General features: G+C 32.5%; 1 protein-coding gene across 3 annotated transcripts in view; it reads left to right on the top strand.

The window, feature by feature from the left end:
• The window catches only part of Skic3 (SKI3 subunit of superkiller complex), a 90,030-nt gene that overhangs the window by 34,418 nt on the left and 29,739 nt on the right, over positions 1–25,873 (top strand). For all 3 annotated transcript variants that reach the window (XM_076857007.2, XM_076857009.2, XM_076857010.2), the window contains 11 exons: positions 734–802; positions 1,954–2,028; positions 2,666–2,807; positions 4,778–4,871; positions 9,520–9,597; positions 15,214–15,338; positions 16,134–16,257; positions 19,001–19,222; positions 20,082–20,154; positions 22,840–22,893; positions 23,005–23,116. In XM_076857007.2, the coding sequence (XP_076713122.1) occupies positions 734–802; positions 1,954–2,028; positions 2,666–2,807; positions 4,778–4,871; positions 9,520–9,597; positions 15,214–15,338; positions 16,134–16,257; positions 19,001–19,222; positions 20,082–20,154; positions 22,840–22,893; positions 23,005–23,116 (1,168 nt within the window). The remainder of the gene's footprint in view (positions 1–733; positions 803–1,953; positions 2,029–2,665; positions 2,808–4,777; positions 4,872–9,519; positions 9,598–15,213; positions 15,339–16,133; positions 16,258–19,000; positions 19,223–20,081; positions 20,155–22,839; positions 22,894–23,004; positions 23,117–25,873) is intronic.

Here is a 25,873-nt window from a genome sequence, read left to right on the forward strand (position 1 = left end):
CCCAGCACCATAAAAAAATAAGTGCACATATTTTAGAAACTTTAGGTCAAACAACTTTTTAGTAAGCTACAAATGTTTTATTACAGAATGGCACAGTTATAGCTCCTGATCTTACTTCTTATGGAAAAAATAAGTCTCTCTTTTGCCATACTTAGATTATCAAGAAAATAATATAAGTCAGTATGGAATAATAATTTGTTTTGTAGCAGAAAAAAATGCATGTTGAAAATGTTAAAAAAAATGTAAGTTAATGGTCCAAGTGAGGTATCTTCAAAGTTTCTTGAGTTCATATTGCAGAATTATGTTGTTGACCACTCTTTCTCTAGTAGCAGGTTCATGTCTCAGATTTTACTCCTTGGGAGTTCTTATCCTCTTAGTTAAGCTCAAAGAGAAGGGAATAGATACAGCCTTATGTAATCATTTCTTTCAAAGTGATAGCTAGCAAGTGGTTGTTTGATTGGTTAAAAGTTCTGTGGAGTGCATTGTCATTTTGCTGGGAACCAGAACTAATCTCTAGAGAAATTTGTTTCACCCAGGGTTGTTCTGAGACTATGTAGTTGAAGCACTGCATTAAGCATTGCTAGCTGTGCTTAAACTGCGAAGTTTTAGGCTCATATCTATTTATTATGACAGGTTTGACTTTTCTAATTCCCTTATTTTATATTTTTTAAACATAATTTGATACCAAATTTATAAATTATTTAAGTGATATTTTCTCATTTCTTTTCCCTAGCAAGCTCATGAAGCTTTCAAAATGGCTCAGTCTCTTGATCCATCTTATTTAATGTGCTGGATTGGACAAGTAAGATATACAACAGAATTATTAATAAACTTATTGATATAAAATATTCACATAAGAACTGTGGTAATAATGATAATAGATAACATTTGAGGATTTGCTCTGTACCATTCATTGTGCTTAGCTTTTTGTATATGTTATTTTAGTTATTCCATCATCAATCCTTTGAGATGTGACTTTTATATATATATATATTTCAAATATAGGTGGAAATTAAAGCTCAGAAATCCTAAATATTGTACTTAAGTTCACAAGAGCTTGTAATGATTGAACTTTAACTTTATCAGTCTGCTATTGCTACGCCTAAAAAAATAAACCCAGAATTTTTCTGTTTAACATTTACAAAGATAACGCACATTTATAAAGATCATTTGATTATTGTTTTCTTAAAAACTTTGAGTTAGTTTTGCACTTGCTTCTGAGTGTTCCCTTTTCTCAGATGTAGATTTTTGTATTGCCAGATAGGAATCAGATAATTACTAGTCTGAGTAGGTCACTGACTGGCTATTTTACCTTAACATATCACAACTCTGGATTTTAATTTTCTCACCTGAAAATAAAGGGAATTGACTGAGTGGTCTTCAGTGTCTTTCTGGTTGAGTGGTGTATTGTTTTGATTCAGGGAATAGAAACATCACCTGTTACCAGAAAATCATTAATCAAGGATTGGACATCTTTTATTGTTCTTTGGTTTGTTGAGTCTAATTTTAATTAATTGGTAAAGCAAAAAAGGATATCAAGGGAAACATTTGTATCCATTAAGTGTGGTAGCCTAGGGGAGCATTGGAATTAGTGTACCAACCTTTGTGTCAGATATTGAACCCAGAGGGCCTAAGAATTTGCATTTTTGCCTGCTCCCAGGTTATGCTGATGAGGCTGGTCCAAGGACCTCACTTTAGTGGTACTATCGGTCAGTAGATCTTAGATGCTTATCAGAATCACCTAAGCTTTTTTTATTTCTTTATTTTGTAAGTAATTTTGTTCTTACAAAGTAATTTATTTCAGGAGGTAACTGATATAATTAAAATGGTAGCAGTATAAGTAAACTTCTTATTTAAGCAGAGCTGGTAAACTTTTGGTTCTTGATACATTTGTCATTATTATTATTATTTTATTTTCAACACATTAAGACCATTTTTTCCCTCTTTTGTAAGGCTCTTATTGCAGAGACAGTTGGAAGTTATGATACCATGGATCTCTTCAGGCACACTACAGAACTCAATATGCATGTAAGAATGTGAACATTCTTCTTGATGATTCATTAATGAATAAAGTATTATACTTTCTGTTTGAAGTATTATCCTTGTTAAGGAAATGAGTAGAAAGTGATAGAAGATGTTACTAGCAGTTGTTTTCTGGTTTTTATTATTTTTTAAAGATAGATAAAGTATCTTTACAGAACTAGTTCTCATGTTTCCAACAGCTTTCAAAAGCTCATGAAGAAATGGCATTAGAATTTAAGAGTTATAGTAATAGTTATAGAATAGAAACTGAGATACTAGAAAAAGTAGACATAAGGATTAGACTTGGTTGACATTTCTGGATTATTTTTATTTATGAAAATATTTTAGAATTTGTTAGTTTGGTTTGACCTGTGGAAGCAGTACTGAAAAAGGGAAAATCAACCCGTCTGACAAGGCTCTGTTTTCTGCCCTTATCCCATTTGATTTTCTATTTAGGATTGGAGAAAGTAATTTAAATGTGTTCTTATATTTAATCACAATGGTTCTTCATTTAAAGACACTTAAGAGTTGATTCAAAGAAGACTAAGATGTGATATTTATTGAAGTGCATTATTGTATTTCTTAATTTTTATTAGCATATTTTTTACCCTATGCCCACTTGTTAACTTTGGCTTTTTTATAGACTGAGGGAGCAATAGGTTATGCATACTGGGTCTGCACAACATTGCAAGATAAAAGCAACAGAGAAACAGAGCTATACCAATACAACATCCTCCAGATGAATGCTATTCCAGCAGCACAAGTTGTTTTGTGTAAATATGTGGGTAAGTTACCTGTTATTTAATAGCAAGATATTTGAAGAAATATTAAAATAAAGAGTTTTTTAAACTAATTCATTCCATATTAAATATTTGTGTTAAGACTTGAATTTGCTTTTTTGTTTTATGGCCAAGTGGTCTCCTTTTTAAACTATAGCACTTTTGAAGAGTGATGAGATCAGAGGTACTGTGAAAAACAGGATAGAAAACAACATCATAGATATTAGGGGCATTATAATCTTCTTTATGCATTTAGACTGGGATACTTGTGTAGAAGAAAGTAAGTAGATTTCAAACATCAGCACTTTGGGACATTATCATGTTAGGCAGTGTGCCAGAATAAATGACAATAAATACTTAGAGCTGTGGAAGTGCTTCAGAAATTTAATTGATGTGTTTCCTTGCCAATGAGTAACTTTTGTAAAGAATTTACAAAAAGAGATAAATCTTTAACTTTTGGCAAAATCCACATACAAAAAACAATGAACAAATCGTTTTAACAAATATGTGTAGCTGTTTTTTTTTTAATTTTAAAATTAATTAATTAATTTGGTACCAGGGATTAAACCCAGGGCCACTTAACCACTGAGCCACATTCCCAGTCCTTTTTTGTATTTTATTTAAAGACAGGGTTTTGCTCAGTTGCCCAGGGTCTTGCCAAATTGCGGAGGACATTTTTGAACCTGTGATCCTCTTGCCTCAGCTTCCCAAGCCACTGGGTTTATAGGTGTGTGCCACTGTGCCCAGCGTGAGTTTTAAATTCTGTAGTGGAGCCCTATCATGTGCTCATTTAGCAAATTTAATTTGATGTACTTAGCCCAAAAAAAAAAATAATAATAATAACATAAGCAGAAAAGAGAGGGTAATGAGAGAAAGAATACAGACCATTTGCTGCTTTCCTTTGAGTATTGTGGCATGTGAAGGGAAAGATTTCATACTTGTTTTGACTCAGTTTTGTGACCCTTGTTTGAAGATGTCAGGGATTTTTAAAGAATAACTTTGACTATGTATTTTTTACCTTATGCTTTTTGACATTGGTACCTAACTATCACATACGATATGATTTATGTTGTACTTTGTTAAACAATTGATGGGATTTAAAGTCTTGCATCCAAGTACTGCTTTTTAAAATTTATTTTTATTTTGTGGGGGATGGAACCTAGGGCCTTATGCATGCTAGGCAAACACCACTGAGCCACATCTAATTTATTAAACACATCTAATATAACTTAAAAGTGATACCAGAGCCCTAGTATAACTTTTAAATTATATTAGATGTGTTTCTTCTTCTCTAATTTTCTATAGGGTAATATATGATGTTTTTGACATTAAAATTTCAAAATACTAGCTGGGCATGGGGCACTTAGGAGGCTGAGGTCAGAGAATTGAAAGTTCAAGGACAGCCTGGGCAACTTACTAAGACCCTGTTCAAAATTAAAAGGGTTGAAGATATATCTCAGTGGTAGCATGCCCTGGGTTAAATCCCCAGTGCCAAAAAAAAAAAAAAAAAAAATACTGCTTTGAAAGTTCCCAGATCATCTTCTGTTTTTAGAGTGCAATACTGCATTATTATTTTTTAAACATATAGAGATTGGAACAGAACCACCAAGAGAAATCATTGCTAAATTTAATAACAGGAAGGCTTAAATGATAACCCCAAACTGGATTTAAATATCTTGACTAGCTTTAACATGAGTTAAAATTTAAAATTATACTTTAGGAATAAAACTATTTGAAATTCTAAAACAGAATAGAAACCATATGTAACTATGAAATATTATTCAGTGATTTAAAAGAATTATAAAAAGATTACTGATATTTTCAAGATAAAATTAAACCATCACTCTTAATAATGTCAGTGATCTCAGTAGGTAATCTAATGTTTAAGATACAGGAAAAAGTGAAAATTAAACTAATATTTTTTGTGAACATAACCAGTATGGACATATAAAGTAAAGATATTTCTGAATTTCTAGAAAGAATTCAGAATTATGCTCCAGCTTTCACAATGTTGGGTTACTTAAATGAACATCTACGACTGAAAAAGGAAGCAGCAGATGCATACCAAAGGTAAGCTATATTTAATAATATAGTCATTGTTTTATCAGTTAGTCTTTCAAATTTAGTCCTATTCTCCTGAAGACTGTACTAAATGTTTTGACTCCTTGTATTTTATTATTGCATCTTAGAAAGTGAAAAGATATGGTCCCAAATTTTCAGCTGTATTTTGGTTTCTGTTGCAAGGAAGTGAGTGAGAAGAGTAAGAGAAGGAGTGGCACAAAACAGAAACTTCTCAGATGTTGTTTTAGAGAAACCTGTCCTCTAAAAACTTGTATAGCTTTATCAGATACATGTATATACTTGAATCACTTTAGTATCTACAATATATTTATTACTTCAATAAATATTTATTGGTTTTTTTGGCACTGGGAATTAATTTAACCCAGGTGTGCTACCACTGAGGTACATCCTCAGCCCTTTTAATTTTGAACAGGGTCTCAAACAGTATCTTTAGCACCAGCAATTTAGTATTGAATTCTAATGGAGAGAGACCCTATTCTCCTGGAGCTCATTTTCTGGTGATAGGGGAGAGACTTGATAAGGTAATGAACATCTGATAATAATAATTGTGATAATAATAGTAAAAAAGAATTAAAGTACAGTAAAGGGCCAGAGAATGCAGGGCAGGAAATGACATTTTATATGGGTTTAAGAGGAGTAGGTATACTGAGAAAGAGTTGAAGCCTGACCTGAAGGAGTTGAGGCCACATACCGGCTGAGGTTATCTGGACAAGAGCATCCAGGCAGAAGGAATAGCAAGAGCAAGTGCTCTCAATGGAGGTGATTTGGCATATGGAAGAAACAAGAAAGCCAGTGTGCTGGAGTTGAATGACTGGCCTGGAGAGTGGTGGGAAATTATGTCTTAAAGTTTTGTTCTCTGCAAATTGATGGTTAGGTGAGTAAGGAAGCAACTGTTGATCTCATGAATTACTAGATGAAAAGTTAAAAAGACCTGATTGCCTAGAATGTAAGTACATATTTAGAAGAAGCCTTGTCAAGTGGGATTCAGGTGTCCCAAATACTTCCCCCTATTCTTTCATGGATATCTGAGTATTTAAAGTAGTAATCACTCGATGGTACTGGAGGCTGTGTAATCAAGTACTTGTTTTCCAGGTATATGTGGAGAGAGATTTATGAAAAACACAGTTTTCTTTTAGTATAATAAACAAATTATAAATATGATAGAGTGCAACAGTGAACATGATTTTTGAACAGAAAGCTAGAGAGATATAGGGCATCTGCTATTTTTTTTTGTTGTTGTTAATGCAGATATGGTGAACTAACATTGCCTACACGGCAACTCCATAGTTGGAGTTGTCCTACTCTTTCTTAACTGATCTCCTCTACTGTTTTCTGCCTCAAAGAAGCATTTGAGGCTTGAAACTATAAATTAGATATAAATTTAACCAAAGTACCATTATTGATCTCTGTAATACTTTTAGGCTTATCTGGAAAATTTTTGTTTTTCATGTAACTAACATTAGGGAAATACAAAACTTTTCTTGGATATTTCTCCCTGACATGTCTTCTTACTAATTTTTTAAATTAAAACTTAATTACATTAATGTTAATTAAATTTTAATAAAATTTTTTAAATTGTTGATGGACCTTATTTTATTCATTTATTTATATGCAGTGCTGAGAATCAAACCCAGTGCCTCATATATATGCTTTACCACTGAGCTGCACCCCCAGTCCTTAAAAAAATTTTTAAGAGCATTATAATTATACATAGTATCTGGGTTCATTTTTGACAAAATCATACGTGCAAGGAATTTGATTTCAATCCCCATTTCCCTTTCCCACTTTTCCTTCCCCCCCTCCCCCCCTATTCTCCCAGTTTTACTCTACTAAACTTCCTTTCTTCTACATGTACCTAAAGGTGAAATTCCCTTAGGTACCTTTATGTATGACTATAAGATGATTTTGTTAAATTTATCGCATATTTCTTCCCCTTTCCTTTCTTTGTCTCTTGTTCTCCTTCTTTACTCCACTGATCTTCCCTATATCTATATGATATCCAATCCCACTGCTTTCTTTCCCTTATCTTGCTCTAGCTTCCACACATGAGAGAAAACATTCAAACCTTGATTTTCTAACTAACTTATGCATGATGTTATCCATCTCCATCTATTTACTGGTAAATGCCATTATTTCATTCTTATTTATGACTGAGTAAAACTCCATTGTAATACTACATTTTCTTAATCCAGTCATCTATTGATCGGCATCTGGATTGATTCCATAATTTGACTGCTGTGAATTGTGCTGCTATAAACATTGAAGTGACTGTGTCACCATAGTTTGCTGATTTTAAATCTTTTGAATAAATACTGAGAAGTGGAATAGCTGGGTCATATGGTGGTTCCATTCCTAGTTTTTTGAGGAATCTCACGCTGTTTCCCAGAGTGGTTTTACTAGTTTATAGTCCTACCAACAATGTAAGAATATACCTTTTCCCCTTTCCCCTACATTCTTACCAGCATTTATTGTTATTTGTGTTCTTGATAATTGCCATTCTGGCTGGAGAGAGATGAAATTTTAGTGTAGTTCTTTTTTTTTTTTTGTTTTTTAATTTCTTGGCCATTTGTGTTTCTTCTTTTGAGAAGTTTCTGTACAGTTGTTTTGCCCATTTATTGGTTAGGTTATTTTTTTTCTGTCATTTAGTTTTTGAGTTCTTTATATATTCTGATATATATTACATTTTATTAATCCTATCAGAGTAGTAGCTGGCAAATATTTTCTCCCATTCTGCAGGCTCTCTCTTCACTCTCTTATTTCCTTTGCTGCATAGAAACTTCTTAATTTGATGCCATTCTACTTATTGATTCTTGGTTTTACTTTTTGAGCTTTAGGGGTCTTGTTGAGGAAGTAGGTGCCTGCACCTGTATGTTGGAGTGTTAACTATATTTTCTTATAGAAGTTGCAAGGTTTCTGGTCTAGGTTTTAAGTCTTTAATCCATTTGATTTGACTTTTGTAGAGATTGAAAGATAGGGATCTTAATTCATTCTTCTACATATGGATGTCTACATGTAGATATCTAGGGAGCACCATTTGTTAAAAATGCTATCTTTTCTCCAACATATATTTTTTGGAACCTTTGTCAAGTATCAGATGACTGGAAAAAGTTGGGTTTGTCTCTGTGTCTTCTGTTCTACTGGGCTTTATTTCTATTTTGATGCCAATACTATGCTGTTTTTGCTACTCTCTGTAGTAAAATTGTAGATTAAGTATTGTGATGCCTGTTGTATCACTTTTTTTGTTCAGAATTGCTTTAGCCATTCTGGCTTTCTTATTCTTCCAAATGTATTTTAGGATTTTTTTGTAGTCTGTGAAGATTGTCATTGTATTTTAATGGGAACTGCATTGAATGTGTAAATTGTTTTTGGTAGTATGGCCATTTTGACATTATTAATTCTGCCTATTAAGAACTTGGGAGGTCTTTCTATTTCTGAGGTCCTTTTCAATTTCTTTCTTAAGTGTTCTATAGTTTTCATAGTAGAGATCTTTCACCTTCTGGTTAGATTAATTCTCAGGTTTTTTGTTTGTTTCTTTGTTTGTTTTTTGGTTAAAGGTTATTGTAAAGGGGATGGTTTTCTTGATTTCTTTCTCAGCTGAACCACTGTTGGAGTACAGAAAAGCTGTTGATTTATGAGTTTTAATCTTGTGTCCTGCTACTTTGATAAATTTATTTGTCAGCTCTTGAAGTCTTCTGGTAGAATTTGTTGCTCTTCTAGATGAAGGATGATGTCATCAGCAAACAATGATAGTTTGACTTCTTTTTTAATTTAGACATATCCTTTCAATACAGAAAAGAAAAAACAAAAATCTTACTAATTTTTCAGCTCTTTTTAGTTGTGAAGCATCTTCCTATTTGCCTGTAGAGGACTGTATGAAAAAGAAACATGGGCTGTCAGCATTCTGAAGCATCAAGGGACTTCTAATGTCCTGCCATTCTCTTCCCTTAACTCAATGTGTTTTAGTTTTTTTGAATGTATAGGCAAGAGTAATGAAAACACTCAACTTCCTGTCTTCCAAATTCAGACTACTAGTTTTTTTTTTAATATTTCTTTAGTTGTTGATGGAGCTTTAATTTATTTATATACAGTGCTGAGAATCGAATCCAGTGCCTCACACATGCTAGAAAGTGCTCTACCACTGAGCCACAACCCCACCCCAGACTATTAGTTTTAAGAGTATCTTCTATAAACTCAAATATGTAAAAAACGTAATCCTGTTGCATACTCATTTCTCAGAGTTACATTAGAATTTTTGGAATATTTACAACTCGAATGTGAATAATAATTTCACTAAGAGTGATCTAAAAGGGAAAATATTGGGGATTGAAATGGAACAAGTTATGTTATATGCATTTATGATTGTCAAAATGAATGCTATTATTTAGTATGATTATAATACACTAATAAAAAGTGAAAGAATTAAGTGCTTATTTTATTAAAGTTAATTTCCTGACAATCTAAAACATAAATATATTTAAGTGTTTTTGTGGTATGAAATATGAATAAGTTGCTTTTGCTGGCATTAAACAAGTAGTAGAATTAAAGGAAATAATAACAATCTGTGATCATCCAAGACAGGAAGGGTAAAACAATGCTGTTACACAGAGATAGTTAAAATACCTTGTCCTTTTTTAAGGGCAATGTTGTTGTTACAGACTGAAGAAGATCAAGATACTTATAATCTTACAGTAAGAAATTATGGCAGATTGTTGAGGTAAGCATATTTTTCTCATTAATTCTATGAATCTGTTGGAATTTTCTGGTAAAGCTATGGAATTGGTAAGGTGATGACCAATGTCCAGAGCAGGGTCATGTTGGATACAGTGGTCCATAGTACCAGGCTATCTTAACACTTTCTGTAAGTATAATAATGCTAAATCCTAATGTGCCTTACACAGAGTAGAATTAAAACTAATGGTTTGTGAACTACAAAAGAGACATTTTGAGGAGAAGTAGTTGTTGTCTCTAATAGTAGAAATCTATTTAACTGGAAAGTTAACTGAAAGAAGAACTGTATTTATTCTGATTTGTTCATGTATTCTTAAACTAGTAAGGGACATTAGCAGTTGAGGAATTCCTCTGAAACAATAGAAAAGAATTTCGTGGGCTATGAAGAGGGAACTACAGAACTTTCCTCAGGTTGCAAAGATTTTTAATGATTATTTTTTAAAAAAGATTAAAAGCCTTCTAGAACTAGTAAATGAATTCAGCAAAGTAGCAGGATACAAAATCAACACCCATAAATCAAATGCATTTTTGTATATCAGTGACAAATCCTCAGAAAGGGAAACAAAAAAACTACCCCATTTACAATAGTCTCAAAAAAAGTAAAATACTTGGGAATTGGGAATAAACTTAATGAAACAGGTGAAAGATCTATATAATGAAAATTACGGAACCCTAAAGAAAGAAATCAAAGAAGACCTTAGAAGGTAGAAAGATCTACCTTGCTTTTGGATAGACAGAATTAATATTATATCAAAATGACCATACTACCAAAAGCACTATACAAATTTAATGCAATTCTGATCAAAATCCCAATGACATTCCTCATAGAAAAAGCAGTCATGAAATTCATCTGGAAAAATATGAGACCCAGAATAGCTAAAGTAATTCTTAGCAGGAAGAGTAAGGCAGGTAGCTTCACTATACTGGACCTTAAACTATACTACAGAGCAATAGTAACAAAAATGGCATGGTATTGGCACCACAACAAACTGGTAGACCAATGGTACAGAATAGAGGACACAGAGACTAACCCACAAAATTACAATTATCTTATACTGGACAAAGGCTGCAAAAACATACATTGGAGAAAAGATAACCTCTTCAACCAATGTAATTGGGAAAACCGAAAATCTAATATACAACAAAATGAAATTAAACCTCTATCTCTTACCATGCACAAAACTCAACTCAAAATGGATCAAGGACCTAGGAATAAAACCACAGACTGCATCTAATAAAAGAAAAAGTAGGCTCTAATCTGCATCGTGGATTAGGCCCCAATTTTCTTAATAAGATTCCAGTGGCACAAGAATTAAAACCAAGAATCAATAAATGGGATGGACTCAAAAGTTTCTTCTCAGCAAAAGAAACAATCTGTGAGGTGAATAGAGAGCCTACATCTTGGGAGCAAATCTTTATCCCTCACACATCAGATAGAGCACTAATCACTAGGGTATATAAAGAACTCAGAAAGCTAAGCACCAAAAGCCCCCAAATAACCTAGTCAGTAAATGGGCCAAGGACCTGAAGAGACACTTCTCAGAAGATGATGTACAATCAATCAACAAATGATATTATAATCAATCAACATGAAAAAATGTTCATCAACACTAGCGATTAGAGAAATGCAAATCAAAATTACTCTAAGATTCCATCTCACTCCAGTCAGAGTAGAGTAGCAGCTGTTATGAAGACAAACAATAAGTGTTGGCGAGGATGTGGGGAAAAAGGTACACTCATATACTGCTGGTGGGACTGCAAATTGGTGCAGCCAATATGGAAAACAGTATGGAGATTCCTTGGAAAATTGACAATGGAACCACCATTTGACCCAGGTATCCCTTTCCTCGGTCTATACCCAAAGGACTTAAGAACAGCATACTACAGGGACACAGGCACATCAATGTTTATAGCAGCACAATTCACAGTAGATAAACTGTGGAATCAACCTAGATGCCCTTCAATAAATGAATGGATAAAAAAATGTGGCATACATACACAATGGAATATTACTCAGCAATAAAAGAGAATAAAATCATGGCATTTGCAGGTAAATGGATGGAGTTAGAGAAGATAATGTTAAGTGAAGTTAGCCAATCCCAAAAGACCAAATGCTGAATGTTTTCTCTAAAATAAGGAGGCTGATTCATAGTGGGATAAGGAGAAGGGAGCATGGGAAGAATAGACAAACTCTAGATAAGGCAGAGGAGTTGGAGGGGAAGGGAGCGGGGCATGGGGTGATTAATGATGCTGGAGTGTGATGATCATTATTATCTGAAGTACAGGTATGAAGACACGAATTAGTGTGACTATACTGTGTATACAACCAGAGATATGAAAAATCGTTCTCTCTTTATATAATAAGAATTGTAATGCATTCTGCTGTCATATATAAATAAAAAAAGAAAAAGAAAGGAAAAAAGACTCCTTTGGCAAAGACTTAAAATCAAGAGTCAATAAATGGGATGGATTCAAACTAAAAATTTTCTTCTAGCAAAAGAGACAATCTATGAAGTGAATAGAGAGCCTACATCTTGGGAGCAAATCTTTACCCCTCACACATCAGATAGAGCACTAGTTTCCAGGGTATATAAAGCACTCAATTCTAAGCACCAAATAACCCAATCAGTAAATAGGCCTACAACTTGAACAGACACTTCTCAGAAGATGATATACAATCGATCAACAAATACATGAAAAAATGTTCATCATTGCTAGCAATTAGAGAAATGCAAATCAAGTGAGATTTCATCTCACTTCAGTCAGAATGGCAGCTATTATGAAGATAAACAACAATAAGTGTTGGCAAGGATGTGGGGAAAAAGCTACACTCATACACTGCTGGTGGGACTACAAAATGGTGCAGCCAATATGGAATGCAGTATGGAGATTTCTTGGAAAACTGGGAATGGAACCACCATTTGACCCAGCTATCCCTCTCTTCGGTCTATACCCAAAGACTTAAAAACAGCATACTACAGGGACACAGCCACATCAATGTTTATAGCAGCACAATTCACAATAGGTAAACTGTGGAACCAACCTAGATGCCCTTCAGTAGGTGAATGGATAAAAAAAAGTGACACACACACACACACACACACACACACAAATGAAATATTATTCAGCAGTAAACGAGAATAAAATCATGGTATTTGCAGGTAAATGGTTGGAGTTAGAGAAGATAATGTTAAGTGAAATTAGCCAATCTCAAAAAAACAAATACCAAATGTTTTCTCTGATATAAGGAGCCTGATTCATAGTGGGAGGGGGAGCATGGGAGGAATAGATGAACTCTAGATAAGGCAGAGAGGTGAGAGGGGAAGGAAGGGGGCATGGGGTTACAAATGATAGTGGAATGTGATGGACATTATTATCCAAAGTACATGTATGAAGACATAAATTGGTGTAAATATACTTTGTATACAACTACAGAGATGAAAAATTGTTCTCTATATGTGTAATAAGAATTGTAATGCATTTCGTTGTCATACAAATAAAAAAATTAATTAAAAACAAGAAAAAAACAAGATTAAAAACCAGTTATAGAACAATGCCCAGAGAATAGAAATATTGTTAGAGGAAAGTTTATGCCTCAAGGAGGTATGTTTCAAGTTTGTAACTGCTCCAAAATTGAGCAATCCAGTTTAAAGTAGCTAAATAATAGAAACATACATAAAGGAGCTACATAATAGAGACTTGGGGCAGCCACTTCCTTTCCTTTATTACTGTGTAACTGAATCATATCCACAAACAGGAAAATTTTAATCTTCTGATTGTTAGTCCTTTCAGTTCTTTTAACTGTTAACATTTAAGCAGTGGTAGAACTCTATCCAAGATTTTGTTCAAGCAGAGGATGGATATTGTAAAAAATTACATGGAGTAAAGTGTTTGTTCTTTTTAGTTTTGATATTTAATGTAATGGAAATATCTTAGAAGAAAATTTATATCTCCCATTGAAAATAGGACATCTGTTTTCTTTTAAATGTGGTTTTATTACGATATGTTGAATAGGCAAGCATTGTTTAGTTATAAACTAGAGAGAATCAATTAATGAATAGTTACCACTAGTTATAATATCTTAAAATTCTGTCAGTTTGTTTCAGGTTATAAAGTTATGAAACTGAAACCCTGTATGGCCTTTTCTAATTTCTTTTAAAAAATTGAAAAAAAAATTTTTGGTACCAGGGATTGAATCCAGAGGTGCTTAATCACTAAGTCATCTTTTTTTATTTTATTTTTTAAATTTTGAGACAGGATCTTGCTAAGTTGCTTAGAGCCTTGCAAAGTTGCTGAGGAGGGTCTAGAACTTGTGATCCTCCTGCTTTGTCCTCTGGGGTCACTGAGATTATAGGTATGCTCCACTACTCCTAGCTTAATTTTTTTTCTCTCTTCAAAAGTAATCACATTTTTAAAAGGACTATTCATTTAAAGAAATACTTTTAATGGAAATGCATAACTCATTTGAATCAAATGTATGGAAGATGGAAAAAATAAATAAATAAATAAGTAAATAAGAAATACTTTTAATATATATGTACGTATTCATATATAATCTGAGTTAACCATCTTTCCTTTATCAAAATACTTACCAAATTTGAGTTTATTGGTTTTACAAATTCATTGGCTTTTTAAAAACTAATATTAGAAGCAAAGGTTGCCCATGTTTTTAGCTCCTACTCATATCCTTCAAGAGGAAAAATTTTATAAAAAGATTTCCAGTAACACAATAAATAAAAATAGATTTGGATTATGGTGTTTGACCAGAAATAAAAATCTCAGAGATGTTGTTTCTATTCAGATGGTGGCAGCGGAGCTTATGTAAGTTCTCTTCTTTTTTAAGTAAGCAAAACCGTTATTTTGCTGTTATTAGTAAGCATTGTACTTTAGTACCATATATTAACAATTTATACTTTTCTTTCTATTAAACACAAAAAGATAATGAATAGTATTATCTGTAGAATTTTATGTTTCTCTGTGCCCTCCAAAAAAAATTTATTTGCAGATAAATAGTTTACACCAAGATTGGGTTTGATTCTGACTTATGACTTATTAAGCTTGTCTGAGATATTATAATCATAGGATGCTATTTAACTAATGTATTAAGCTTAAAAAATTAGAATTCTGTGAAATGGATATCTTACCCTATCTACTTTGTGTACAACCAGAGATATGAAAAATTGTGCTTTATATGTATAATATGAATTGTAGTGCATACTCCTGTCATATGTAACAAATCATAATAAAAATAAAAATTAATAATTAAAAAATTAGAATTCTGTATAAAAGTCAACTTGAAATTATTCTTATAACTTGGGATTTTAATTAAAGTTTGTTAGAGACAATTTTTTTCACATGTAATTTTTTAAAAACAATGTATTGAAGTTAAAATCCCCTTAGTACATTCTATTTGTGATATGCCTTCTGTTTTCAGTCTTTTCTGCATCTTTAACACAACTAGATTATATTTTACTGAATTGCCACTATAAAAATGGAAATGCAGGTAAAGTTATTAAAAGTACTAGTGTAGATAACTCTCTATTTTGATGCTGCAAGCCAAAATTTTCTTTTATATTAAAAATAAATTGTATTTGTTTTTTAGTTCCATTGGTGAATACGACAAAGCTATCCAGGCTTTTAAGTCAATACCTCTCGAGGAGTTAGAAGACCTCATAGGCTTTGCATTGGCTTTATTTATGAAGGGGCTATATAAAGAGAGCAGCAAAGGTAAGGCTGTTGCTTAAAGGATATTTCTTTTCCAGAGTTTACTCATAATGAGCTTAATATATACAGAAAGATGTTATATTGAAATGGGGGTGAGGGTTGTAGTATTTATTAAAATCTGACTAGGAGTCAGGAATCATAATGGTCACTTTTTACATATTACCTCATGTAGTATGTTATGATGGTGACTAGTTCTTTAGTAATACTCAGCAATGAGCTGAGTATTCTACATATGAGGGAACTAAGGGCCAAGATTATTTATGGTAGACATGTGAGTTAGTATTTGAAAGTAGGTGTTTACTATTCTATGCTGCTTAAGTGAAAATTTCTGATACATGAATATCAGTTGGTATAGTAGATATTGGTTTCTCCAAAAATATTAACTGATAAATTTTTAAATATATGGGCCCCACCTACATGTGTGTAGCTCATTTAAATATCCTCTGCTTAATGGAGGTGGTGGTCTGTACTGGAAACTTTGATGACATTTCATTGGCTAGAGGCCTCCACTTCTGGCTTTTAAAGGTGGCTCTTAGAGATAGTGACTCATACCTCTCCATAGATTCTACCTTTCAGATACTAGATGGTACTAGAAGATGGGGCTTATCACACAATAATCCCAATCATACCACCGACTCACCTTGGAAATGCTAAACCAAGGTGGATTATTATAAGTTTTTTATTCTACTTTAAAACAAGGGAACAGTAAGATGTGATTTTAGTTTGGTCTTTTTGAAAAATGGGATTGTCAGTCAAAGTTGTTTTAATATTTTGTTTGTTTCTAATTCTCTGTGACAGCATATGAAAGAGCCTTGTCTGTTGCTGAATCAGAGCAAGACAAAGCCCATATCTTGACAGCTCTGGCAATAACAGAATATAAACAAGGAAAAATGGATATAGCCAAGTCACTGCTATTCAAATGGTATGTATAGATGACATCAACACTTAACATGACCTGATACTTAAATATTTAGGTTAAGATTTGGAGCAATGTAAAATGAAGTTCTAAGTGTTTCAGGAACTTTCAGGTGGTTCTGAATTGACACTCACAGGTGGAGCTAGATGTCATGGTTTAATTCTCAGATCTGGATTCCCGATCTTTAAAAATCATCCTCTGCTCTGTATATGTTTTTTCTGATGATGATGATGATATTGTTATTTTGTTTGTTTTTAAGAGTAATTGATTACATAACTGATGTAGTAGGAGCTTAAACTTTTAATGAAGGCAATTGTAACTCTACTTTTTGAACTCTTGGATCCCCAATGAGACTTTTTTTCCTCCTTTCCTTCCTTTTAAAGTTAACCTGAAAAAAAAGTTCTTTTGAAAGTGAGTCTTTAAAAACAATTATGCCAATGGAACTTGTAACTATTCTTATGTTTTTGGGTCAAGTTAATAAGATAATAGCTCTGATACCTCTGGTTATTTATGTAATATTTTTTGACTTTTTGAGTTTGTTTTTTTTTTTTTTTTTTTTTGAAAATTGGCCTAAATTTCTTACAGAGCAGGAGGTGATCAATATATGTCCTTGGATATTGGTTGTCATTGACTACTTTATTGGCATTTTGACTGATACATATCCTAATAGCACATGTTTCCCTCCCCTGCAGAATACTTAAATCTCTGTCTCCCATTCATTAAATGCTAATATCATTCCTCGTTCATTGTGACAATCAAAAAAATTGCTTCCATAACTGTTCCCCTCAAAAGAGGGGGAAGGGAAATGATTAGATGGTACTAGTTGAGAGCCACTTCTGTAGATCAGCTTTTAACTTAGTTATTCATTGCAATACTTTTATCTAATCCTGCCTAATTAAAGTCATTCCCTTGTATAATAAGTAAGAAATTCTTTCTGTTCTTCTTTGCTTTTTTGAGAAAACTAATCAATTTAAACAACAATCCAGATACATTACATGGATACATCCTTGTAATGTACATGAATTTGTGATAAGACTCACAGTTGCTAATGAATATTGGCAGTTATCAGGGATAAAGTAAACCCAAATTAGACCCAAAGTTTGTGGTTATTACTTTTAAAAGTAACAAAATGAGTTTGAACATTGGAAATAGAGAAAAAAATAGCCAAATGTAATCTTTCCTTTTTACTTTCTTCTATGAGAAGGAAACTTAAGGTTTTCCTTCTTGTATTATATTGTTGGATCCAGAGCTAGATGTTTTGTTTCTATTTGATTCTTTATGTCATCATCCAAGTAGCACTACCGACTGCTCCAGTTCCCACCTTCTTGGCATTCTTTGACTTTCTATGAAGAGATAAGATTTATTGGTTTTGTTTGCCATTTGTATGTTGAAAACTGAGCAGTATCCTAGATGCTTATATGGGGAGAGTAGGAGTAAATTCATCATATAAGGGGGAAAAAAATCTAATTGTCAATTTCATAGACTTTACAGTATTGAATAAATACATGTTAATCCCTGGAACATGGTAAAAGGCAACATGCAGGTACTGAGCATTTCAGTACATGTTTGCTTGTAACTGGAATGTATTCATTTTTGTAATGATTTAGATTTACATATTAATATTAGAGTAGATAGGTTTTATTCCTTTTGAGCGAAGGCACAAATTGGAATTTCTTTTGTTATTAATATTAAAACTTATATATTGCTATATACTTTTATGCTTTCTTTGTTGTATCAAATGGCAGTATATATTTATAGTGATAGAAATGACACTGACATCATACTCCACATTTTTACTTCTACCTTTTAAAATTCTTTATTGGGAAGGGTTACTGTAGGTATTTTAAGTAAACTACTTACTCCAGAGCTGCTTACGAAAATTCATGATTTTATACCCGATGATCAAAATTAAGTGCAAAAGAATTAATTCCCCCTTCCAACAAATGGTTCAAAGGCCAGTATAAATGCTTTTGTTATATTTTAGTGAACTTTGTTTAAAAAGTTTTTGAAAGCTTCTTCATTTTATTACAGTACACAATTCATAATAATTATTTAAAAGTATCATTTAGTTTGTAGAGAGCTAAGAATTCTTCATTTAAATTAATATTCTTAAAAATTATTTACTTTTTCTTCTTTAAGGCTAAATAAGCCTCACATTTTATAGGTGAAAAAGGAAAAAATCTACATTTTTTTATTGTATGTTTTACATTCACGGTATTTAAATTCTCCTTAAATTATAAAAATGTTTATTTGAAGCCTACTGGGTGTAGCTACATTGTGCTTATTATGTAAAGTGCTGGTTTCAGTATCACCAAGCAAATAGGACAAGAGTTCTGTCAGAATGATAAAAATCAGATCTTGTGTTAAACAGATTCTTCTTTTTTTTTTTTTTTAACTATTCATGCCTTCCAGGATCTTATTGAAACTGAACATTTTAGCAAATTTGTTCTAATTATTTAACTAGAACTGAGACCCAAAGAAGCTGATTTACATTTGCTTCTAAAGAATGGATAGAATGACCAGAGAAGAAATTTGGCTATTATAGGTCTACGAAAAGCCATTAGCACTTTTTATCAGTCAGAGAAATTGCTATCTATAAAAGCCAAGAAAGTTTTCTCATATTACTGTTAAAACTGGCTTATTTGATGAATCTTTAAGTAAATTTCTTTTTGTATTAAGTGTCTTTTACTAATATAGATAAAACTACTATACTGATAGCTAACAAGCAGTTATAAAACTGTGTTTACAGCTCTATTTTAAAGGAACCAACCATAGAAAGCCTTCAAACTCTGTGTGCTCTAGGATTGGTAATGCAGGATGCTACACTGTCTAAAGCAGCACTTAATGAATTACTGAAGCATATCAAACACAAAGACAGTGATTATCACAGGTGCCTTCTTACTTCAGCCATTTATGCACTCCAAGGCCGCAGTGTGGCAGTGCAACGGCAAGCGTCTAAAGCTGTTCACAGGTAATGTGGTTATGTTTGTCACTTGGTCTTCAGTAAGATGAGGTAACCATGTTTATATTGGAAACCAGACTCTGGCTCCTTGAAATTATACATAGGACCAGGCAACTGACTTTGCCAGTTATTTTTCTATAAGGATCTTTTTAATTCAGTTGATAAATTTGGCTCTTACTTGGGTAAAAGCCCAAAACTTGTTTTGATGTAAAAGCTCTTATTTCCTGCAGTTTGTAGTATTTTCAGTCCGTTATCTAATACAGGCCAGGTTGATGGCTTTAGGAACTTGGGGCCACTTAAGTATTCATTATTGTCTTCAAAATTTGGACAGTAGAAAGCTATCATTATCAATAGTGGTTATTTTATTTTCAGAATGTTATGTCTGTCATTTCTTTTTCTTCAATAGTTAATTATTAATAATCTTTGCTAATTATATTTTCAAAAACTTAAATTATTTTAATATGAAACTTACTTCTTATAGTGTCATTTTGATTAGAGTACATCCTCTTATAATTCTTTTTATCTCTTTGTGTTTTATTTGAACATAATACATTTCCTTAATCTTGTAAAATACATTTCTTTGAACACAATTACATTTTCTTAATTTTTTTTATTTGTTTTGTGGTTTTGGGATCCTCCTGTTGCTGATTTTTTCTTTGTATTTTTTGTAAGAACTCTTAATGATTATAGAAGATATGAAATTTGTTTTCTAAAATTTAAGGCATTTCTAGTCATACAAGGATAATTCATATGACCTTGTCCTAGGTGTCAGAAAGGTTTTAAACTTAGTAAAATGTTGGTTGGTTGTAGTTTTTTTGATTAAAGTAACTCCCATTTCTAAGGCCATTACTTTTGATGATCTCTGTAGTAACCCAGCTGATCCTGCTCTTTGGTCTCTATTATCCCGAGTTGTTGCTCAGTGTGCTCAACGAAATGCAAAGGTGAGTAGTGTTCTAAATTCTGGAAAAAACATAAATTAACTTATGATATTGTAAACATAATTATAATGTATAGCATTATTTTTCTGAAATATAATAAATACAGTGTAGGGAGTTTTGTCATTTAACAAAATGTTCCATTATTCATACAAGTCCTAGACTGAGTTTTCTCCTTGTACTGTTGTACCATTTAGGGTGTTTTGGAAGCTACAAAGAAGTAGGAGGTCTTTTTTGAACACATATGTATTGTGTTAATGCCTATATGTTAAAGTAATGTTCAAAATATAATAAACATTAGCTATTGTGGTTTTAGATTCTAAAAGATAATTTTATTTAAAAACTACTTAATGTGTGTGTGTGTATGTTTTGCTGAGGATTGAACTCTCATGCATGCCAAGTAAGCACTGTACCACTGGGGCACCTCCAGAGCCCTTCAAAAATTTCTTAAAGACTAGATAATGGGAATTTGAACTCTTTTATTGTCCAGAAATATAAACAAAAATTTTGATACCCTATAAAGGATTACATGTTGTGTTTTAGCTCACAATAGCCAGATATTTCAAGTGTCTATATTCTTTTAATTTCTATAGTTAATATGTCCCTTTGTAGTTCACCTAGCTAAACATAATAGTAATAGCAAATATGTTTTGAACACTTTATCATGTCTAGTAATTCCAATATCTGAAGTCTTTGTGGATCTGTTTCTGTTGTTTGTTCCCACTGGTTTTTATTCATGGTGGCCTTGTTTCTTTGTTTACCTGGTTATGTATACTTAAAAATTATTTCTAGGAATAATTTGAGGCCTAAGATCAAGGTACCTTTCTATAGAAAGAATCTGTACCTGCTTTATCAGGTATTTGGTGGCTCTACCAATGTAGAGCCTGAGGTTTCTAGACCAGCCAGGGTACTTTGTATCTGGATTACAAAGTCATTTGAGACTTTGTCTCTAATTTATACCTTTGAGTCTCAGCTATTCTATTATAGATCCTTTTCTCTTATCCTTATGTACCACCTTCCTTGTTTGAGCCCTAGGCTTTAACTTCTGTTCGACTAGGACTCATGTCCTTCAAGGTGACAATTAAAATTTGTTGCAGTCTGAAAATGGCAGTTATCAGGGATAAAATAAACCCAAATTAGACCCAAAAGTTTGTGGTTATTACTTTTAAAAGTAACAAAATCAGTTTGAACATTGGAAATAGGGAAAAAATGGCAAAATATAATCTTTCCTTTTTCCTTTCTTCTATGAGAAGGAAACTTAAGGTTTTCCTTATTGTATAATATTGTTGGATCCAGAGCTAGATGTTTTGTTTCTATTTGATTCACTTGCATCTCTAGATTCCAGTTTTCTCTTTTTCAGTTTTGGCCCAAGTCCTTAATGTCTTGACAGTTATTCAGTGCCTTTAAGAATTATGTTTTAAAAATATTTTATCCTAGTACTTCTCAAACTTTGATATGCAATAAAATCACTTAGTAATTTCATTGAAGTACAGATTCAAATTTAGTAGTTTAGAGTAGGGCCCTATATTCTGCACTTCTAACAACCTCCCAGGGAATGTTAATGCTGCTGATATGCAGATCATGGTTTGAGTAGCAAGATTTTATCCCATAGTTTTAGTAATTTTTGATAGATGTATAGTTCATAGAACCCAAAAGGTCATCATTATTAGACACTGGAATGAAGTACTCGTTATCTGTCAGCTATTGTGACTAAGCTTTTTAATATATTGTCATATAATTTCAACAATTATGTGAAGTAAATGCAATTATTGTCCACTTTATAGAGTAGGAAACTTATATGAGATATAGAAGGTAAGTGACTTCTGCAAAATCACAGTTAGTAGTCGTTGTGACAGGATTTAATTCAAACTTTAATTCCCAAATCCTTCTCCTATTGTACTGTGTTGACTTTTTTCTTTTTAATTCATCTTTTGTTTTATTTCAAAATATTTTAAAGCTTATGTTTTAAGCATTTTTAATGTACAGAGTCTGATATACTTCTGATATGAAAGGTACAGTATATATCTGATATAAAATGAAACCATTCTTATAATTCACTTTCTTTCCTAAAAGTAAAATGTTGAATTTTTAAAATTATACACTTCAAATTGACCTTATGAAACCTTTCATCATGCTGCATATATGTACATATACATATATGTGTGTGTGTGTGTATGTGTGTGTGTGTGTGTGTGTGTATAATTTTGGATATTGAGTTGATTATTGTAGCAATGGTAAGCTTCATGGTGCTCTCAGACTTAGTTATTTATTTTACTAGGGACTATGGAGTTTTTAAAATACTATGTATTTTTGAGGCATAAAATTATACTAGTTTATCTTTGTATTGTTTTCTGTCTCCCTTTCTTTCTTCTTTACTCTCTTATATTATTATACATTTATACATGTGTACATTTGTTTGATGCCACTGTAAAATCATGTAACTTTTGAACCTTTGATGAGTATTTTAATTGTAGAGTTGAAATGATCACAGTATAAAAGATTTTCTCCCATAAAAATATTAAACTGTTCTTTTAAAATAGTAATAATAAATTGATACTTAAGGGATTCAGAAGTTGCAAATGAGATAAAATTGAATCTTTCAAATTATTTAATGAAAAGATTTTATCAGTTTTAATGTTTACTATTTCATAAAAGTTTATGCATTTGTCTAATCAGTATTTTCTCTTACAGGGGGGTGCTGTAGCAGGAAATGTGGCTCATATTCTGGACTCAAATCATGGAAAGGTTAGCTTACGCTAGAACAATGGAAATTTTTAGCATGTTAATTAATGATGAAATAATAAAATAAAAATTTTCATAGCCTTTTGGTCAGTTTGATCCTTTTCTCTTATCTAGAAGGCATTACTGTACACTGCAATAAATCAGTTGGCAATGGGAAGCAGTTCAGCAGAAGATGAAAAAAATATCGCACTAAAGACTATACAGAAGGCAGCTCTCCTTTCTCCAGGTAAATATATTATAATCCATTTAATTATTTCAGATTCTATCACTTGCATTTATGATCTACAAGAGCAAAACTTGTATTTCCATGAAATAAGATAAAAGGAAATTTTAAGACAATATTTTAGTGCATATTATTTGTTTGTCCGTATTTGGTTACTGATAATTAAGAGGATTTAATTATCAAAACAGGCTTAAAGGGAATGTGTGTTTAAAGATACTTTGTAACTGAAAATCAAAATTATGAATTTTCAAGAAATAGTTTTACTTCCATTTTCTGTCTGATTTAATGAAGTTTATATATATGTATGTGTGTATATACACACATACACACACACACACACTAAATTATTTAATAATGCTAAGTTATTTTTATGTACAGGTGTGTGTCTTTGTGGTAACTGTTAGAAATGGCAAGGTCATGGCCTTACCCAAGCTAGCTGTTATTAGTTCCAACCAGCTGTGTCATATATTGCCATTGATAATAAAGGTAATAAGGAATAGCATATGACTGCTTTTGTGTATTTCCATTACCATACTGAAAAATGTCTTAGAGGAATGAAATTTATAGCAATGTAAGTCTATAAGGTAAATTACACATAATATTATTTTAAATATGAAATATCACATTAAACAATTTCTTACTCTCAGAACATTTGAAACATTTTTTAGATCAGTATTCTATTGTTTGGCCAGGCACTATTGGGATGCAAATTATACAAAGTAAGTTCAGTGTTTTCAATAAATTGAAATGGTCCTAACTAAACTGCAAGATATCTTAATATTTCAGGGATTATTTTATAAAGCAAGTAAATAGACCAATACATGTTATATTTTCTTTCATTTTGACATGATTAGAGAAAAAAGAGACCTAAACATTTGAATTTGTCTATGATATATATTGACAAGTTTCTCATTGTTAGAGGTGTTCTCAAGTAAATACTAGATGAACTTACTCTCAAGAATTCTTATTATGTCTCCAACATGATAGAAGATCTGTTAGTCTTTGATTATATAAATGACATAAATTTTAGGAAGGTGATTGCCCAGATAAGGTCCTTTCTAGTGATCTCTGATATTTCTTCATATTACATGGAGAAATACATACTCGAAGGAAGCAAAATCATCATGTAAGATGTTTAAAACAGGGACCAAGTAGTAAAGCATGCTTAACTTGTTTTTGGAGACCAATGAAAGTGAATATAATTGTAATTAAGTGTAGTGGCTATATATCTAATTCTTGAGATCTTTACTTAAGCAAAGTACAGATTTTACCGTAAGGAATGTTTTCAGGAATTTAAAGATAACTCTTTATGAGTTTAGAATTGAATGGAAGAAGATCCAATTTCTGCTAAATATTTGTTTCTATGATACTAAGAGATATTTTTAACTTTCAGCAATCTGTATTTAAAGAGTTTCAGGTTTATAGTTTATATATTTTTCTAGTATCACTTTATTTCACAGGGAATTTGGGTTGCTGATTATCTGTGGAAGAGTTCATGGAACTAGGGCTGGGGATGTCGCTCAGCACTAGAGTGTTTTCTTGGTGTGCGTCAAAAATCCCCATCACCACCAAAAAATAAAGCTAAAACTGCCGCAGTCTGGCTGGGCACAATTCAGGAGCCACTTGTCAAAAGAAATGAACTTTATTTTTAGAACACACATACCAAACCACACAGCTCCTCAGGAAAAACCTTCAGAGCCCAACTGCCACCACTGGCTTCCCACAAGACTCTCAACCTCCCCCACTCCTCCTGCTCTTGAGGCTGATTGGTTGGGTTGCGTGGGCAGAGCCAAAAAAAGTCCCCCAGTGAGAAGCTCTGTGGTCTGAAAGGGCGGGGAAACAGCCCAATGAGCATCACCGCAGAGGAGCCAATCAGTTGGCAGCTAGAAGTTTGCTGGGGCCGCTGTGAGCCAATCATCAGCTGGCAGCTGGAAGTTTGCTGGCAGCTGGAAGTTTGCTGGGGCCCCTTCGGCTGTGACTCTCAACATAAAACAGGGTTCATGGATTTGACAGTTCTTCTGTATTGTGGCAGAAGAAATTGCTCCCCACTAATGTCCATTCCCTAACCAGAAATATTAACTATAGAATACCTTAAGATCCCATGGACTGGGTCCAGGGCTCATTGGTAGCGCACTTACCTGGCATGAGTGAGGCACTGCATTCTATTCTCAGCACCACATGTAAATAAATAAAATAAAGGTCTATCAACAACTAAAAATATGTATATTTTTAAAAAATCTTAAAACAAACAAACAAAGATCTCCAAAAGGCCTGTTGATTTAATCTTAGGAGTTAAGTCAGTATTCAGTCTATGTCAGGTGTAATTATAGAATTTTAGACCTAAGGGCGCTTCAGCCAATGGATAGTTCAGTTGCCTTGTTTTACAGAAAAATGAGTCCTAAAGGGAAAGCTGCCACAGTATTAATTTGTGACATTGCTAGACCTAAACTCCAGCCCTGAATCATTTTACAGTAATTAGTTGTCATTGTACATTCTAAGGACTGGTCCTCATTTGTTTATTCTGGAGTTTGATTATGTCTTCTGTTACTTAAAAGAAGATAGCCATTATCTGGGAAGAAATTATTTTGTAATATAGAAGTATACATTTAATGTTTTTGTGAAAATTTTTTTTAATCTTGCATAAGATTTTTAATGATTTTTGTATTATGAGCAATAATACTGATCACCTATAAGTGAAATAGGTATATAGTGCAGACATTTGATAGGAGACTTATTTTGGATGGTCTAGTGAAATAGAAA

The sequence above is a fragment of the Callospermophilus lateralis genome, chromosome 5 (assembly GCF_048772815.1).
Source record: "Callospermophilus lateralis isolate mCalLat2 chromosome 5, mCalLat2.hap1, whole genome shotgun sequence".
NCBI lineage: Eukaryota > Metazoa > Chordata > Mammalia > Rodentia > Sciuridae > Callospermophilus > Callospermophilus lateralis.